The following is a 17,905-nucleotide window of genomic DNA, read 5'->3' as shown; positions in this document are numbered from 1 at the left end:
ACTCACAAATCACAAAAGCCTTCGTGAGCTCATGTCACAAGTCGTCCAAACCCCAGAACAACATTATTACCTCTCTAAACTCTTGGGCTTTGATTACATGATCCAATATAAGACAGGATCATCCAACGCCGTCGCAGACGCTTTATCCCGGACGAACTCTGGTTCTTCTGGTGCATTGTTGCTCCTCTCGGTACCCCACCCCGACTTCATGGATGACCTTAGGCGCACCTTGAACTCCAGTACTGAGTTTCAAACACTGATCTCTAAAGTACGTTCTCAACTCGAAGACCATTCTGAATATCGCATTCACAACAAACTGCTATTCTTCAGAAACCGCATATGGATCAACCACGATAATCCATACATTCCTACCCTAATGCTCGAGTTCCACGCCACCCCATTAGGAGGACACTTCGGAGTCACCAAAACAACTCACAAGATCGAATCCAGCTTCTATTGGTCCTCCCTCCGAAAAGATGTTAAACGGTTTATCAGGGAATGCACCACCTGCCAACAAACGAAGATGATCACTCAACGGCCAGCTGGTTTGCTCCAACCACTGCCAATCCCTTCAGGAGTCTGGGAAGACATCTCCATGGACTTCATTACTCATCTCCCACAGTCTCATGGATACACCGTTATACTGGTAGTAGTGAATCGATATTCCAAAGTTGTTCACCTCGGAGCATTAGCCACTAATCACTCCGCCTTCAAGGTTGCGACCCTGTTCATGGATATCGTGTGTAAACACCATGGATTCCCCAAAAGCATCGTCTTCGACAGAGACCCACTCTTCTTAATCTCCTTCTGGCGTGAGCTTTTCCGGTTGAGTGGGACGCGCCTCCGCATGAGAACGGCCTATCATCCGCAGTCCGACGATCAAACGGAGGTTATGAACCGTATCTTGGAACAGTATTTGAGAGCTTTTGTCCATGAACAATCGGCCAATTGGTACCGCTACTTCACATTGGCAGAATGGAGTTACAATACCTCACTCCATTCCAGCGCCGGTCTCACCCCCTTCGAAATCGTTTACGGCAAACCACCACCAACTTTGGCTCATTATCTCCAAGGAACATCACCCAACGAAGCCGTCGATTCAATGATAACTTCTAGACAGGAGATTCATCACAAACTACAGCGTCGCCTTACCAAAGCCCAAGACAACATGAAGAAGTTAGCTAATACAAAACGCTGGGATATATCTTACACCGTCGGACAATGGGTCTACGTCAAGCTACGGCCTTTCCGTCAACGCTCAGTCACGGGGTCACTACACCCAAAGCTATCCAAGAGGTACTTCGGGCCCTTCCAAGTGATGGAACGCATTGGACAGGTTTCCTATCCTCTTCAGCTACCAGAAGGGGCCTGCATCCACCCTGTCTTCCATAGTTCGATCTTACGAGAGCATCACGGCCCTCCTCCGCCGTCACCAGACACTTCACCACTACAGTTTATTGCCCAGAAACCTGTTTCTCGCCCCCTTTGCATCTTAAGCTCTAAATAGGACCATTCCACATCTCCGCCAACACGTCTTGTTTTAATCCAGTGGGAAGGACAACCACCTAAAGACACGACGTGGGAGGAATGGGCACGGGTTTGCGATCTTTACCTCCTTGAGGACAAGGTGGTGTTCGCGGGCGGAGGTATTGATAGCAGCAGTTCACGTATGGGCGAAGGCACCATAAACATTGCACCGAGGACAGCATAACCAGGCCCAAACGCGCAACATCGAGGCCCAGTTACTTAGAAGATTACGAAACTTAGAAGCAAATGGTGCACTAGCTTTGTTAATCAATTAGTAGTTACATAAGCTAGTTATTTCCGTTAAAGCAGTTAGCATATTAGTTACGTGCTTTCAAAATCATTCATGCATTGTATAAATACAAACACATACTATGAATAAAGGCATGCAAGAATTACGTAAAGTCACTTTTCAGGAGGTACCTTCCCTCGAAGCAAGGCCCCACACCCTTATCTCTCTGCTCTAACAACAGGCTTGACCGGGGAAGAGTAGTCGGAGAAGACAAAGACGCAACAGAAGGAAAAGCATCGCCATTGAGATATTTTTTTTTATCTTCTTAATTTATCTTTTCATTTTATTTTTTTAAGATAAAAACTTTTTTTTTCATCCGGTAAGCAACCTGTTATTACAGGTAATTTTCCTTCCTCACCGGTGAGGAAGTTAATTAACCACTTCATATTAGACGCGACCCAAAGGTGGTAATAAATTTTGAAGAAGCGTCCAAATGTCATAACAGCAAACAGTGCTCACTCGAGTTTCGGTGCGGCAAGCCTTGTCCACCATGTGTTCAGTAAAATTTCCAAATCAAGCATGCCTCCACTTTTTCTCTGTCATGCAATCATGCAGCACCAGACAAAGGTCACAAGACAAAGCAAAGCCAAAACATCCCGTCATCACATACCTCTCAACATTTCAAACCCTCCACCACGTGGACCCTACGTACTTGCTGTGGCATTTCATGCAAATGCCATCACTATATCGTGGCACATGGTAGGACATAGGGACCCTTCCCCACCACGAGAAAAAAAAAAACTAACTAAAATGACTAAAAGTGTCTCAAAATAGGACCCCGCCTTTTCCACAAGTAACTGCATGCGCCACTCAACACCGCAACCACAATGCATCAAAACAACTCTTTTTCTTCTTCTTACTACTTGTTTTTCTTCTTCACCATTCTCAATTCTTTTCTTCTTCTTCTTCTTCTAACATGGGACCCTCTTCCAAGCACACTCCTCGTTCCCCCACGTACTTAATTCCCTGCGTTATAGCTCTTGCTCTATTCTCCCTCACCGGACTCCTCCTCTACAAGGTCCTCCTTTCCCCCACCCCATCATTTTTTTATCCCTGCCCACTTCCCATTTTCCTTTCCTTATTCATTTTGCATCATTTTTTCGCGCTTTCAGTAACTTTTCCTTCACTGGGTAATTTCGTAGAACAGGTGGACGACGTTGCTTCTCGCACCGGAACGGTGGTGGGTCACAACCTAGAACCGACGCCGTGGCACGTCTTCCCCCACAAGCCCTTCGATGAAGAGTCCCGCCAGCAGCGCACGTACAAAATCCTGCAATGCTCCTACTTGACGTGCCGCTACGCCGCCGGAGCCGTGGGAGGCTCACGGCGGAGCTTCGCCGGCGGCCGGGAGGAGTGCCCGGAGTTTTTCCGGGCGATCCACAGAGACCTGGCTCCGTGGTTGGAGAGCCGGATTTCGAAGGCGCACGTGGCGGCGGCACAGCGGTACGCGGCGTTCAGAGTGGTGATCGTTGAAGGGAAGGTGTTTGTGGATTGGTACTATGCGTGTGTGCAGAGTAGGGCGATGTTTACTCTGTGGGGGTTGTTGCAGCTTATGAGGAGGTACCCTGGGAAGGTGCCTGATGTGGATATGATGTTTGATTGCATGGATAAGCCTTCTGTTAATAGGACTGAACACCAAGCAATGCCTTTGCCTCTCTTTCGGTATTGCACCACTAAGGAACACTTTGACATCCCTTTTCCGGATTGGTCTTTCTGGGGTTGGTAAGTTTTTTTATTGGGATTGTGCCAAAATGTCACCTTTTTTCTTGTTGTTTTTTGTGTCTTTCAATTCAATGCCTTTGATTTTGAATCCACTTGTTTATTGTGCAATGGGTATTTAAAAGGATATTTTTTTTCACCTTTAAGTTGACTAGCCGACATGGTTCTTGGTTGACAGTTGACACATAGGCTTATATCTCTGTTACTGGTAGTCTTGTCTCCTAGCATGTAATTAGAGGTTCGAAAAATGTTAATTTTTTAAATAGATTTTATCTTATTAGATTTTTCTCTAACCGAGGAGGAAAAAAAAAAGTTCACCTTTAAGTTGAATGTACACACTTTTTGGTTCCTTAAAATTTAAAGACATGTGCATTGTTATTTTTGTGTTTTGAAGACAAACTCTGAAAAGGAATGTCTTTTCAAGAAATTGGGACGGGACTTACTAAGACCAATGTTAATAAACTATGTTCGTCCTGTTTTTTTATTATATGACGAGTGTTATAGAATTCACACTTAATTTAAATGCATATCGTGATTTGAATTTTTTAAGATTTATGAGTTGATGTATCTTATTTATGTATTGTAAAGATAGAAAATTTGTTTTTTCTTATGCCAGAAAGTTGTGAGAGGAGACCTTCTGTTAAAAAAGACAATCTCTTTTCTTTTGCCAAATTTTTTAGATCACTCTTGAAATGCAACAAGATCACTTTGGAAGAAAATAAAAATAAAAAGGCTTGGTTCTTCTTGAGTGAGAGAAAAAGTGAGAAAGTGAAGATAATCTCTAAAAGAAAATGGCTGTTCGCGAACTTACCATAGGACTAATGTAAATTAATTATGTTGATGTTTTATAGTCTAGTGAGAAGTATATGTTAGACACTTGGTAATTCTGATTAGTTTGTTTTGACTTGAATGTGAATCTGTTGAACATATGTTGCTCAGGTCAGAAATAAACATACGACCCTGGCAGGAAGAGTTCCCAGATATCAAACAAGGTTCTCGAAATGTTAGTTGGAAAAATAAGTTTCCATGGGCATACTGGAAAGGAAACCCAGATGTTGCATCTCCTATTCGTACTGAATTAATAAATTGTAATGATTCTAGGAAGTGGGGAGCAGAGATTATGCGTCAGGTTAGATTAAACTGTTTTGCATAATTTGGAGCTTAATTGTGTTTCGTAATTTCAATATGCTTTGCTTACCAAATTAATTGTCTGATGTGTATGTTGATATACATTGCAGGATTGGGGGGAAGCAGCTAGAAGTGGTTTTAAGCAGTCAAAACTTTCAAATCAGTGTAATCATCGGTGAGTATTAGATGGGTCACAACTCACAATGCACACTAAATATAAATGGATTCTTTTGAACATGAATAATGCACATTATAGGAGAACTTGCTGATGCTTCTTCATTTTAACAGTGCTTAAACATATATAGAAGAGTAAATTAAAAAGTTACACAAAGTTGGGTGTCATTAAGTTATATTTGTGTCTCATTTTGAAAATTCACATTTATCGTAGGATTTTATCTTATCATGCTGCTGATTATTGCCCTTTCCATCATCCCCTTAAATGTCTTCTTCCTGCAGGTATAAGATCTATGCTGAAGGGTATGCATGGTCTGTGAGTTTGAAATATATTCTCTCATGTGGTTCTGTTGCATTAATTATATCACCCCAGTATGAAGATTTTTTCAGCCGTGGCCTTATTCCAAACCATAATTTTTGGCTTGTTGATTCTCTAAATCTATGTCCATCTATAAAGTATGCTGTAGAATGGGGGAACCAACACCCAGTAGAGGTATTTCTTTACTCATTGTTTAATATTTCTGTCATTATACCTTCTCTCCGACTCTCAAGTATTATTTTTCCGTCCCATATATTGGTGTTCATAAAGAAACTAGAATTAAAAATCTAAAATTTTGTTTAAGTCCAACAGATTCTTTAAGCAGACATTAGCACATGGAGGTTGAGGTGAAAAAAAAGGCCCACATGTTTAGGATTATATGTTGAAATACATCATGATTGTCCATTTTGTGTGGTTGAATTTTCAAATCCAAATGGTAGGAAATCGGAATGAATGTTCAATTTAACTGCTCAAAATGAAATGCAATAGTGATTTTTTTCTGAAAAATTCAAGAAAGACCATTATTATTAGGAATGAGGGTTGTTTCATGTCAGTAAAGAACATGACATATCATGTTACGAGAAACACAAAATTAAATTAATGGACCCTACTCAAATAATTAGAGGTCCTACTATAATTATTTGGTGTCTTTTTCTCTCATAACGTGACATTGTCATGTTTCTTACCAACATGAAAGGATTCAAATCCTGTCAATCTTATTTAGTTTTGTTACTGCAATTAGCCGCGAGTTCCGGGTACCTTAATTATTGAACTTCTTGTCCAATGTGTGTGAGAGAGAGAAAATGTACCCCAATGAATTTGATTATTTACATAGTTGCATTTATATTGTTACAGGCAGAAGCTATAGGGAAAAGAGGGCAGGATTTTATGGGAAGCTTGAATATGGATCGAATTTATGAGTACATGTTCCACCTTATTTCTGAATACTCAAAACTTCAAGACTTCAAGCCTACTCCACCAACAACTGCCCTGGAAGTTTGTGTAGAATCTGTGCTTTGCTTTGCTGATGAGAAGCAGAGGATGTTCCTCAATAAATCAACTGCATTCCCTTCACATAAACCTCCCTGCAATCTCAAACCTGCCTAGTTATATCACCTCTAGTTTACACCACAAATATACCAAAGGATTTTACACATCCAAGAACATGAAATCTCAGTGAACATTTACACGTTATTAAATATTGTAAAAATATAGTGCCTTTTAGGTTATCATTTACAAGATTTAGCTTTAGTAATTGGTCATCATCATTTAACAGCGAGCAAGAGCAACACCACAGGAACTTTCATTTTCATTCTTTTCTCAGTCTTTCCCCTCTTTTTTTTTTTTATTTTGCATAAATTTCTTAATCACAACAAAACTAAGATAAAACAATCTGAGCCAATATACAATGTTGTAACTTGAGTAAAATTATAGCTGGGATTTATTTTCAGTGAATGTTTGGAGGGTTCACAGTACTACTATCATAACCAATATGGAGCGGTATGGTTGATAGATAATTTTGTCCTTAAACATGAGGTAATAGATTTGATATTCAGCTAATGCTTATGGAAAAATATTTGTTTGGAAAAGTCGATCCGTTAAATGAATTTCGGTATCTTAAAGGATTAATCTTTGACTTTTGATTGAGAGATACTTTGGTTTAAACAAAAAAAGAAAAAAAAATCATAATAATAATGTCCGCAGCAAACACATCCAAAACAATACAAACTTGATGGTCGAATAGTCATAGACTATTACACTTTGAACTACAGAGACAGTAAAACTATAATTTATTTTCTTGAGGTATTCCAGCAAGGTATGACCATGTGGGGGAAATGCATTACTGACTAATTTGTTGATAATATTTCATATCACATGTAACGTGTAATAATAGTAGTCAAGGGCTTGCAATGGAGAGTACGTTATGATTCACACACCTAAGTGATTTTCAATAGTACTATACTGTCAAAATAGCGGCTTTTCATACGCTATAACAGCAGCACTACTATGATAGGCTCGAAAGACTTAATTTTTTTTTTAAGAGTTGAAAGACTTTTAATTATATTCATTAAACATTCACACGGAAGTTACCTCTATTTTGATATTCTTTAACACATCATAAGTTTTATTTTTTTCATTCCATGTTTTGTTCCTTTTTGTTTACTTAAAACTTTCCGTGTTGTTAATTGTTAATGACATTTTTGGGACGCAGTATAAAAAAATTTGCAGAAACTTTTGGACTGACGGTAATGCGCCACTATTCAAGATTGATAAGTAAATTTTGAATGAGATTGTATCGTGCTGAAATGCTTGAGGGTGGAATGTGGTTTGTTGTTTAAAAAGCAACTTGCTTATCTATTCCAGAAACTTGCTTTTCAGTATCAGGGGGAACATAGTGTGCATTGCATGTATGTTGAAGTTTGTGCCAGACATAATATTCTTTAAGTTGGTCATCTAGTAGTGAAGTTCCTTCTATAATTTTCTTGGAAGCCACTCAAATGCAATCAGTATCAGGGGAGAAAGATTGTGAGTTAAAATTCCTCCCACTAACAAAAAAAACTAACAAATTAATATCTAATATTAGCCTTATCGGAGGTATATATATGCCGTTATAAGCATGGTTTAAACATCCAAAATAATGGAAAGTTATATAAATATCATATATTAAGTTGTAACAGCAATCTCCTAATTTCACAGTAATGTATCAAAGAAAGAAAGGAAGAAGCAAAAAATAGACGTTTCGGCCATTCAATAGATAATAGAATCATAGTGGGGGATTTAGGACACCAAGCAAGGAGAACTAATGCCACAACAATTTTGAGTCCACTAGCTACGTTTGCTATTTATCTATCTCAATCAACCATTATCTTAGATAATGTGACTTTAAGGGTAAAAGAGAAATTTTTAAATTAAAATAAAATGTAAAAGGTATGGATCTCATATTAAAAAAATATAAAAATTTTCTCTTATTTTTGTCCTTCCACCCTAAATCAAATATAATAAGTATCAGTATCAAGAGAAGGCAACAACATCGTGATGGCTTTAGAAGCTTTAAGAAAATCTTACACAAAAAATGTAGGATATTCTTAATTTCCATAGGCAGGATGAAGCATAGTAATCAACAAAGCAAAGTCTTCATTTAAATCTCTGTAATATCTCAAACAAGATTACTTCTAAATAAGAATACATAAAGCGAATGAATAAAAAAATTCTTTTAAAAGATATTTTTATAAAAAAAAACCAGTAATCATTTTTTAATATTAATTTCAACGCTATTACTTACCTTAAAGAAGGAGCTCAAATTGTCACAATTTAAAATCAACCCTAAGAAATGCCTGAGAAACAAATCCATTTACAATCATCTAGGACAGATCACCATCTCTTGCGTGTAAGCATGAAGGCCGCTGGTTCCGTTGAAAATGGGCTTAAATCAATGTGCCCCAACGTGGTTTTGATCTCAAATTTGGCAGGATTTGACTTACCTTGACACTAATTAATTCTGCATGCCCCATACCCCCAAGGCCAGCAATTAAATTAAGCAAAAATTGATGAGGCAAGCATTCGTTAAATGAAATTTATTCAAAATTGTTACCCAATCTGAATGGCTAATACTTTTGGGCGGTTTAAGAAGAAAAAAATAAGCTTGCCTTACTCAATAAGGCCAACAAGTGAATTGACACCAACGGGTATGTTCATTCTTAAAAAAAAAAAAAAAAAACACCTACAGGTATGTTTGGATTTTATGTGAAAGGATCCAAACGTATCTTTGAATAAAATTAATTTGGAATCAGGTTTGGTTACTTCCCAAATGTATGTTTAAGAGCAAGGATATGTTTAAATTTCTCATGAGAGAATTCAAAAGTACGTCCGAGTAAAGTCAATTTGAGATCATGTTTGATTACCTCTCAAAAGTATGCTTGAGAATAAAATTTTACTTTAAAATTCAGTTTCAAAGAAGCAAGAATTGAAATATTGCAAACTCACTTTGTAAATTTTAATCCGAACATGAACTAAATTTTTGCCTGCAAACTTAATTTTGGAGAAGCAAAACTTGGAATACTTTTACAAACTTATTTTATAAACTTGAGTTTGCAAACTTTAATCCAAAAACATGTTGACCTCATTATTTCTTACAGAACACTCAGGACTATTCAGTCATCTTCGCATTATAGCAAAATCATGTAATCAATTGCTAACTATTAAACAAAATTTCATATTGTGGCTGTGCTATTTCATTGTAGTTTTTGATATAGCAGGAAATTACAAATAAATGCAATGATCAATAGTCATGAAATCTAAAAAACCTTGGGAGGTAGTAAAAAACTTGTTGAGGATCAAAATGGACCATCGATCCTTTTGCTTTTATTTTCTCTTCTCAATATCTCAGATGAGAAATTCTTATGTTTTCACCTAAAGTCCATACATGTACAACCCAAAGAATAATCTTAGAAAAGAAGAAGAAATTGAAGTGAAGAAAAAAAAAATAAAAGAATTTCATGAATGAATTTGAGGATGAGATTTTTTTATTCAAGAGGGGCAGAGAATGAAGCTATGGAGAGGCTAGTAGGGGTTCCCTCAATGAAAGCCAATGCCCTCTCCAAGTTAGCAACTATGCCAGTCATTTCAGGCCTCTCTTTTCCCTCCAAGTTCACACAATGCATAGCAGTGTAAGCCATGATCTCAAGGGACTCAACCTCATTCACTTCAGGTTGACCAACTCTATAATCCAACACACTCCAAAGCTCTCCTGATGCTATCTTTGGCCCTGTGTATTCCACCACCCCCATAGGGCCTGACCCATCTTCAGGTTTGAACACTGCTCTTTTTCCTGTGAGAAGCTCCAACATTACCACTCCTAAACCATACACATCACTCTTTGTGGTCAGCACATTCAACACATAGTACTCAGGGTCTATGTATCCAACAGTGCCAACTGCTTTGGAGGACATCAATTCTTGCTCAGTCTCTGGCCAAATTTTTGATAATCCAAAGTCAGAAACTCTAGCATTCCAGTTTGAATCCAAGAGTATATTGGAGGACTTGATGTCCCTGTGGATAATGGGTGGCACCGCATAGTTGTGAATGTACTCAATTCCCCTAGCAGCATCCAATGCAATCTTGATCCTCATCTTCCAAGAATTCAAAATGTTGCTACTTCTGTCAACATTGTTCTTGTCATGCAAATGGTCATAAAGTGAACCATTACTCATGTACTCATAGACCAAGAGCCTCTCATCATTCTCCTCACAGAACCCAATTAGCCTCACCAAGTGCTTGTGGTGAAGCCGTGACAGCATGGCCAATTCAGAATCAAAAGCAATCTCTTTTTCCTGAAATTTCTTCTTCATGGCACTGGTATCTCCTCTTTTAATTGCTACTTCACGACCATCTCTTAGCATGCCTTTGTAAACACAGCCAAAGCTACCAGCACCTATTTTGTTAAACAGCGAGTAGTTGTCAGTGGCCATTGCAAGTTCAGACAATGAGAAACTCTCGGTTCTGTCGACATGCTTCGATGATGAACCACTCCTATGCCTCCCAAATCTTCTTGATGCCTGACTTTTGCTAGAAAAAGTTCTGAATGTTGTCCCATTAGAACCAACATTAGGCATGGGGATTATATCCACATATGCATCACTCTCTGAGCTTGTAGGTTTCACAGAATTATTACCTCCTACTTCTTTTCTACTCAACAAAAACCTCCTTGCACAAATCCAAATGAAATAAAGAATAGTGCATAACCCCACAAAAACACCAACTGATCCAACAATAAAAAAAATCAAAAACTCCCTCAAGCTTCTTCCTCCACGTGAAGAATGTTCTTGTTTTGGAACAACTTGTGTTGTTGATGGTGGAAGCAATGGAACTGCTAGTGGAACCTCAGTTTGACAAGAGTAACAAATACTCCCAGAGCCATGACAAAGAGCACCAGAATCAGGATATGTACCACAAGAGCCGCTACAAGCACCCTCAACACATGGACCTGGAAGAATCACACCCAATGGAAGCTCACTAGGCACATGAAAAAACCTGCCTTTACCCCAACACACCACTGACAAATTCCTAGTTGTCAACCCACACACATAATCCAAACCAGCAACAAGTGACTCAAAAGAAACACCTTTCACCACATCGCTTTCAAAACCACCACCCCAACACACAACAACACCATTCCTAGTCCTAATTCCACACGTGAAATCTTCTCCCAAAGCAAGACCTGAAAACTCCAAAGAAGAACTCAAAACACCATCATTATTTCCTAGTTGACCAGAAGCATTGTTCCCTCTACAAACCAAAGCCCCATGAAGAGTCAAACCACACACATGAGACACCCCAGCAACCAAACTTGACATAGTGAAATTCTCAAACTTTCTTTGAATCTCATCGCTAATACTTTTTGTATTTGCACCCTCATCACCATCACCCCAACACACGACTCTTCCACTCTCTTTTATCACCCCACATGAAAAACCACAACCACATGTGATGCTATTGCTACGAAACCTTAACCCCTCCGAAGGGGAACTGAACTGGACCCCACCGCTTCCTCTCCAGCACCGCACAACACCGGATTGCACCTCTCTGGCGCACACCTGAGAGTCGCCAACTGCCACGTCAGCCAACTGCACCACGTCGCTGTGGAAGAGTCTCTTGGAGCGGAAGTAGGCGTTTGGGGCGGCGGTGTCCCAGCAGTGGAGGCTGCGGCCGCCGGAGCGGAGGCCGCAGAAGAAGCTCCGGCCGCCGGAGATGGCGTCGAAGGAAACGTTGGGGAGGGTGAGGGGGACGACGCGCCTGCCGCTGCGGGAACACTGGATGCGGTGCTGGGGCTCCCCGGCGACGATGCCGCACACGGTGGCGGTGCCGTAGGTGACGGCAGTGGTGGCGGCGGAGCCCAGGCCGTGGACGGCGGTTATGGTGAGAATGACAAAGAGGGAGAGAGAGAGAGTGAAGGGTGGTGTCATTGGGAAGGTGAAGGCTTCTTCTTCTTCATTGAGAGGGAAAATTTGTTACGAGTTTGAAGAAGAAGAAGAAAGTACCACTTGCGAGAGAAAAGAACCCAAGAGAGAAAGTCTCGTTAAGAAAATAAATGCAAATGGGAAATCATAATATTTTATAATTTTGTTTAAAAAGTAATTAATATTACAATTTAAGATCTTTTCTTTCTATCTTTTATGATTAAGTGGGGGCATTAGAATGAGATTTTAAAAGATTATTTTAACCTAAAACTCTTATACATTTTAAAAGATTATATAAAATGTTGTACTTAAAATTTTAATGAATTATTAATCACATTCATTGTTTAGGTAGAAAGTAATTAGATAAAAAATAAGTGATGGGTCAATAATTTAAAAGGTAATTTTGTAAAATAATTAAATTTTTAACAAATTTAATAAAATTAATAAAATTTTATTAACTATTATCAGATATTATGATTATGTGATAATTTTTAATATTATTATGAACTCCATTTAAAAAATACAAAATAAAAGTTATAAATAAAAGTGTAGTATTTAATGTCATTAATGTACATACTTTTTATTAAAAAAATATTTGTTTTTTTTATCTATGAAAATGTAATGGGTTTATTTTCAATTATCTCCGTTCAACATAATATTAGTACAATGTAGTATTTGATCCTGAATTATTTCCTTAAGAAGTAAGTCATTATCATGTAATAAGTTTGTTTACAATTGGTATATATTTTTAGTTTTCATAAATAGATGATTTTACTTTTAATTACTGAAAAATAAATCATCTTATGTTAGTCTATGATTTTAGATTTTTATCATTAAATTGTTGTTCAAATTTTAGACTTTAATTATTTTTAACGTTTTATATTAAAATTTCCTATTTTGTCTTATTATTAATTAGTTTCTTATTTTTATTAAAATTAGTTTCAATTTTTTATTACATCCCTTATCTCTCTTATTTAAGAAAAGAATTAATAGTATTAATATCTTACTGTAATATTTTAAAATGGCATACATTCAAACAAAATTTTCTTTCAATGAATATAGTAGTTATAATTATTTGCACACATTCCTTTAAGCTATATTTTTCATTAAATTTAATTATGATTACTTTTTAAAATAATTGCGTACATTTTTTTAATAATTTTGAGTTTTTTTTCAAGTTTTTAAATTTACCTAAATTAACAAAATACTCCACAATGCACGGGATATTCATTCAGTAGTTATGAATTTTCTAGGTGTTTATGGCTATGATTGACTGCGTTACAGTTGTGGACCGTGTGGTCCCTCAAAATGGAAAATTCATTGCTATCGTAATGGTAATTAATGGTAGAGTTACTCGCAATGGTCCTTTTGAAAATGGAAACCCCAAATTAAGAAATTGGATTATTTCATTGGAATTGCAAAGTTAATTGGGAAACAAGACTACACTTGAAATTAGTAGTAATTTCAAAGATGGCATGCTCCATGCCTTGACAGAAGTTAATTACCTTAAATGAGTTAAGTGAATATACTCCCTCCCTGGATCTCATATATTATTATTATGTTTATCTTAAAATAATTATTAGGTTTGTCTAAAAATAAGTGTCACATTTAAAAAATTATTCCTGTAAGTTGTATTCAATTTTTCAATGTGATATTCATTATTCTTTTTTATCAATACTTCTAACAACATCTTAATTTAATATGTCGATATTAACAATTCAATTTATGTCACATCAATCTTAAATAATTTAATTAATTTTTTATCTGTTAAGTATTTTTATTAACAAGTTTTTTAATTTATAAACATTCTATTTCTCTTTCTTATATTTAATATAAAATTAAGCGATTGATGAACAATAATTATTTATATAAACAACTCTCATATTATATTTTAAGTAACTCAAAAATCACATGTAACACATTAAAATAATATTTTTTTGTTAAACAATCCATTAAACAATTCTCATTTTAGATATTTTAATAAATACTACTTTAATTTTTAATTTAATGTTAATATTATTCATTTTTATTTATTTAATAAGATTAATTTTGTATAATTATCACCTTCTTTCATCTATTTATTATTAGTTTTTCTTTGTCATTTGTAAAACAAATGACACTTATTTTAGGATGAGAAGACTATCATTTTAGTTTTTTAATACTACATTAATTATTATTTTTTACTTATATTCTTTATAATATTAATGATGGATAACAAATTTTATAAATAAATTACTAATAATATAAAATTAATTAATTATATAAAATCATTACTCTCTTTTTATTTATTTATTGTTTTTTTAGTCTTGTGCAGTAATAAAATCATTTTATAATAGAGGGAGTAGATAATTTTATGATGTGTGTAAAATAGATGTTTGATTTTTATTGGCGTGGTACAATAAAGACTTTTCTAATAAGGTGGATACGAATATACTTCCACTATTTATTATTTTTACCAATACTCATTAATATTTTAAATATTAGTATTTATTATTATCTTATTCTCCCATTAATTAAAATAAAAATTAATTATGTCTTAGAATATAATTAATATGAATTCAAATTTTTTGTTACAATTCTTTTACATCACAAATATCCTTATAGAAGACTATTTTATTTGAATTTGAATTAAAAACAACTACGATAAAGTGGAATCAATTCTCCTAGTTGGAATTTTTTTCCATACACAATTTAAATTTAAGACTTTAAGAAAAAGTAAACATGTATAAAAAAAATTGGAGGAAACTATTAAGCATATATCATTAAAACTAATTGTTCGTTGTTTTTTTTTTCTTTGCAAATTTTCAGTACATACGCCAATTATAGAAATACTGTCACGTGATTAAATTTCATTTATTGATATAATTTTGGAATTTTTTATAGTTAAGAATAATAAATATCTAACCATTTGGTATTGTATCTATCTAATATGGGAGGCTGCTTTTATAATTATTTTTGAACCAAAACTAAAGATTCTTTGGGCTCCATAGTTTGTTCCTTCAATTCTCTATTTCTTTTCATCGTAAGGTTTGGGGAAAGAAAGATAAAAGAAAAAATCACTAAAATAACTTGATCGTTTAATGACTTGGATTTGAATTGAGAATAATCCTTCATTTAGTAGTCACAGTACTAACTAGGGTGATCAACAATTAGGTTGGAAGGACTTTTAATAAAAATTAAAAATGAACTGATTGATTTTAATCAATCCGATTTAGGTTGAGAAAATTTTCTTTCAACAATATTAAGTTGGCTAAGTTATATCTGATCAATAATGCTGTCCTTTTAAATTCAAAAACTTTAAAGAATAACTAAAGTAACATTATTAATTGTATATTAAACTATTTTAAAAAATCAATATTCAAAATGATAATTGAATTAGTTCACATTAAATATAAGTTGGTTTGATTACCCAAATCAATCTACAGTATATTTTTTAAAAAAATTATCAAATTAATCAGTTCATCGAGTCAAACTTAATCCATCGTCACCTTTTATTGCAGGTACATCTTGTGACACCATAGTGTACACTGTACACACTACTGATGCCATCTTTCTTTAGCTATTGGAACATTCTATGCCATTTGAAATTTGACAATTATATATATTTTAAATATTATTTGTTTTAAGAAATAGTACTATATAAGGTGTAACATCATAGAAATACCTGCTCTTCTTAAAACAATATTTGGAAGATGAAACCAATCATATAACGTTGACATAAATCACATTTGAGTTAGTTGTTTCGGTGACATGTGAACCTCTTCATATATTTAATTTGAAAGTTTAGAATCTCTTGACTTTATGCATATACTATATTTGTAATTTGGTTTGGCAGGTTAAAGAATTAACTGTGCTTTACCTAGCCTCTGAAAGAAAACAGCGCATAATTAAAATTGAGTTGTCATCAAACTTGTTGAAATATAAATTAATTAATTTCTTGCACCTTCCTTCATTCAATTAACAAATGATTCGTTTTGTAGCACTTTTGTTTAATAGTGTACTATAAAACAAACAAATATATATGTAGGGATCCGGAGAGGGAAAAGGAAAACAATAGAAAAATAAAGGTTGATGATTAGGGCTTTGTCTCCACATACACTTGAGTCGGGATCCAAGTTGTATCTGAGCTAGTTAGGTGAAGTACAGTTTGGTTTGTTTAATTTAGATTGGTATGTAGCATTAATTATTTCGAGTTAAATTATCAAGTTGACTATATATATATATATATATATATATATATATATATATATATATATATATATATATATATATATATATATATATATATATATATAATCTCTTTCTGATTGAAAAAGATTAACAATAGTATCAAAGTGAGAGGTCACACCCTATACCTATAGCTATTTACATATGTTAAACTAACCTTTCTCTAGTTGGCTTTGTTATGTTCTCAAGTAAACTACTTCACATAGCTTTCTGTTTTAAATTATACGAATGTTCATTCGGTTTATATAATAGGGGCTGCAACTGTGTTCAAATGGCCCTAACAGGTTTTAAAACCAGATTAGCATTTAAATTAACTTTGGTCAAAGGATATCATTTATGGTCTAAATACTATTAAGAGTTTCATATTGATATGTGATTCTAATTTACATTATCAATCAATCAAAAATTATATATTAAATATGATTTTTAAATTAATTATTATAAAAATTGACTATTTTACCACATATAATAATTCATAAGATAATCATATAAAAAACTTTTGTACTATTAATATATATTCTCATTAAATTTTAGTAACTGTTCTATCCTTCTAAACTGTGGAGCTATAGAAATCGGAAGGCGAAAGCAGGGTTGCTAATATAGTTCAATTTTAAGGTGCAGAAGCCATATATATCACTTTAGAAGATCCAGCATTTCAAAGGAGAATGTTATATCTTTTCTTCCCTGATGTTATCCATAGAGTTTTTCTTCCTGAATTCTTGTTCTTCTAGAAAAGATGAATTTTCTTTGGTGTTTTGAAATTTTTCATTTCATGTTAGTCTTATATATATTTTTATATATATAAATCAAGGTCTACAACCTCCCTTTAGCGCAAGTAATTTCAACTAGGTTGACACTCCCAAGACACTAAAGATGCACAACTGCAAATCAAGAAATATTATTAGAAGATGAAGAAAAGATAAATACTAAAGACCATGGGAAGCATATATAAACCAAATCCATCATCAGGAAAACTATATGGATCTATAGTTTGGTAGGTCTATTCTATTCCTGTTTAATTCTGGTGCAATGAAAAGAGGAGCATAATTCCACCAACAAAAAGTAAAGGAGAGAGCAATGGAGGTAATTAAGTTTTCCAACACAAAAATTGCACTCTCTAAAGATATAACCAACAACAAAATTCATGTTTTTTTGTTATGTCTATACAGTTATATCATCTATTTTAAGAGACTAAAGAACCAAAAAATGATTTTTAAAGGCCTGAATCACCAAGAGTGAATTACACTCAAGCCATCATAAGTCTTGTATTTTTAAAAGGCCTATACTATACATCAGTTAGTCTTATATTAAATTTATAACTGTATTGTGTCTAATTATTTTTAAAATTTATTGTATCTTAATATCGTATCATATTCGTGTCCAGTGTGTTAGATCTATGCTTCCCAGTGTTATCCTTACAATTTTTCTTCCGTACTTGTTCCTCTCCACAAGCACCATCTCTAGCTTTAGACTACGTATATTTCTATGAGACAAAATAATGGGTGGAATCTAATAATGGTCATAAATCTTCTTAAGGAAGAAAGGAGAATATAAAATAAATTTTCG

The 17,905-nt window shown here is 34.7% G+C and overlaps 2 protein-coding genes across 2 annotated transcripts; one reads left to right on the top strand and one right to left on the bottom strand.

Moving 5' to 3' along the window:
• The first annotated feature begins 2,602 nt into the window (after positions 1 to 2,602).
• LOC100777743 (O-glucosyltransferase rumi) lies at positions 2,603 to 6,431 on the top strand. Its single transcript, XM_003552906.5, has 6 exons — positions 2,603 to 2,834; positions 2,964 to 3,538; positions 4,475 to 4,664; positions 4,774 to 4,838; positions 5,120 to 5,330; positions 6,012 to 6,431. The coding sequence occupies exons 1-6, from the start codon at positions 2,733 to 2,735 to the stop codon at positions 6,261 to 6,263; spliced, it is 1,395 nt and encodes a 464-aa protein (XP_003552954.1). The 5' UTR covers positions 2,603 to 2,732; the 3' UTR covers positions 6,264 to 6,431.
• Positions 6,432 to 9,322: 2,891 nt separating this feature from the next.
• On the bottom strand, positions 9,323 to 12,209 carry LOC100776682 (putative serine/threonine-protein kinase-like protein CCR3). Its single transcript, XM_003552904.5, has one exon. It carries the CDS (start codon positions 12,116 to 12,118, stop codon positions 9,680 to 9,682), a length of 2,439 nt encoding a protein of 812 aa, XP_003552952.1. The 5' UTR covers positions 12,119 to 12,209; the 3' UTR covers positions 9,323 to 9,679.
• Positions 12,210 to 17,905: the final 5,696 nt, after the last annotated feature.

The sequence above is a fragment of the Glycine max genome, chromosome 18, assembly GCF_000004515.6.
Source record: "Glycine max cultivar Williams 82 chromosome 18, Glycine_max_v4.0, whole genome shotgun sequence".
NCBI lineage: Eukaryota > Viridiplantae > Streptophyta > Magnoliopsida > Fabales > Fabaceae > Glycine > Glycine max.
This window is presented reverse-complemented; position numbering and strand designations above follow the sequence as displayed.

Bases quoted from the DNA above. Each gene is read 5' to 3' on its own strand.
- LOC100777743 (XM_003552906.5), top strand. From the start codon at position 2,733: ATGGGACCCTCTTCCAAGCACACTCCTCGTTCCCCCACGTACTTAATT. The intron at 2,835-2,963 runs GTCCTCCTTTCC...TTCGTAGAACAG, and splicing joins CCGGACTCCTCCTCTACAAG to GTGGACGACGTTGCTTCTCG. The intron at 5,331-6,011 runs GTATTTCTTTAC...ATATTGTTACAG, and splicing joins GGAACCAACACCCAGTAGAG to GCAGAAGCTATAGGGAAAAG.
- LOC100776682 (XM_003552904.5), bottom strand. From the start codon at position 12,118: ATGACACCACCCTTCACTCTCTCTCTCTCCCTCTTTGTCATTCTCACC.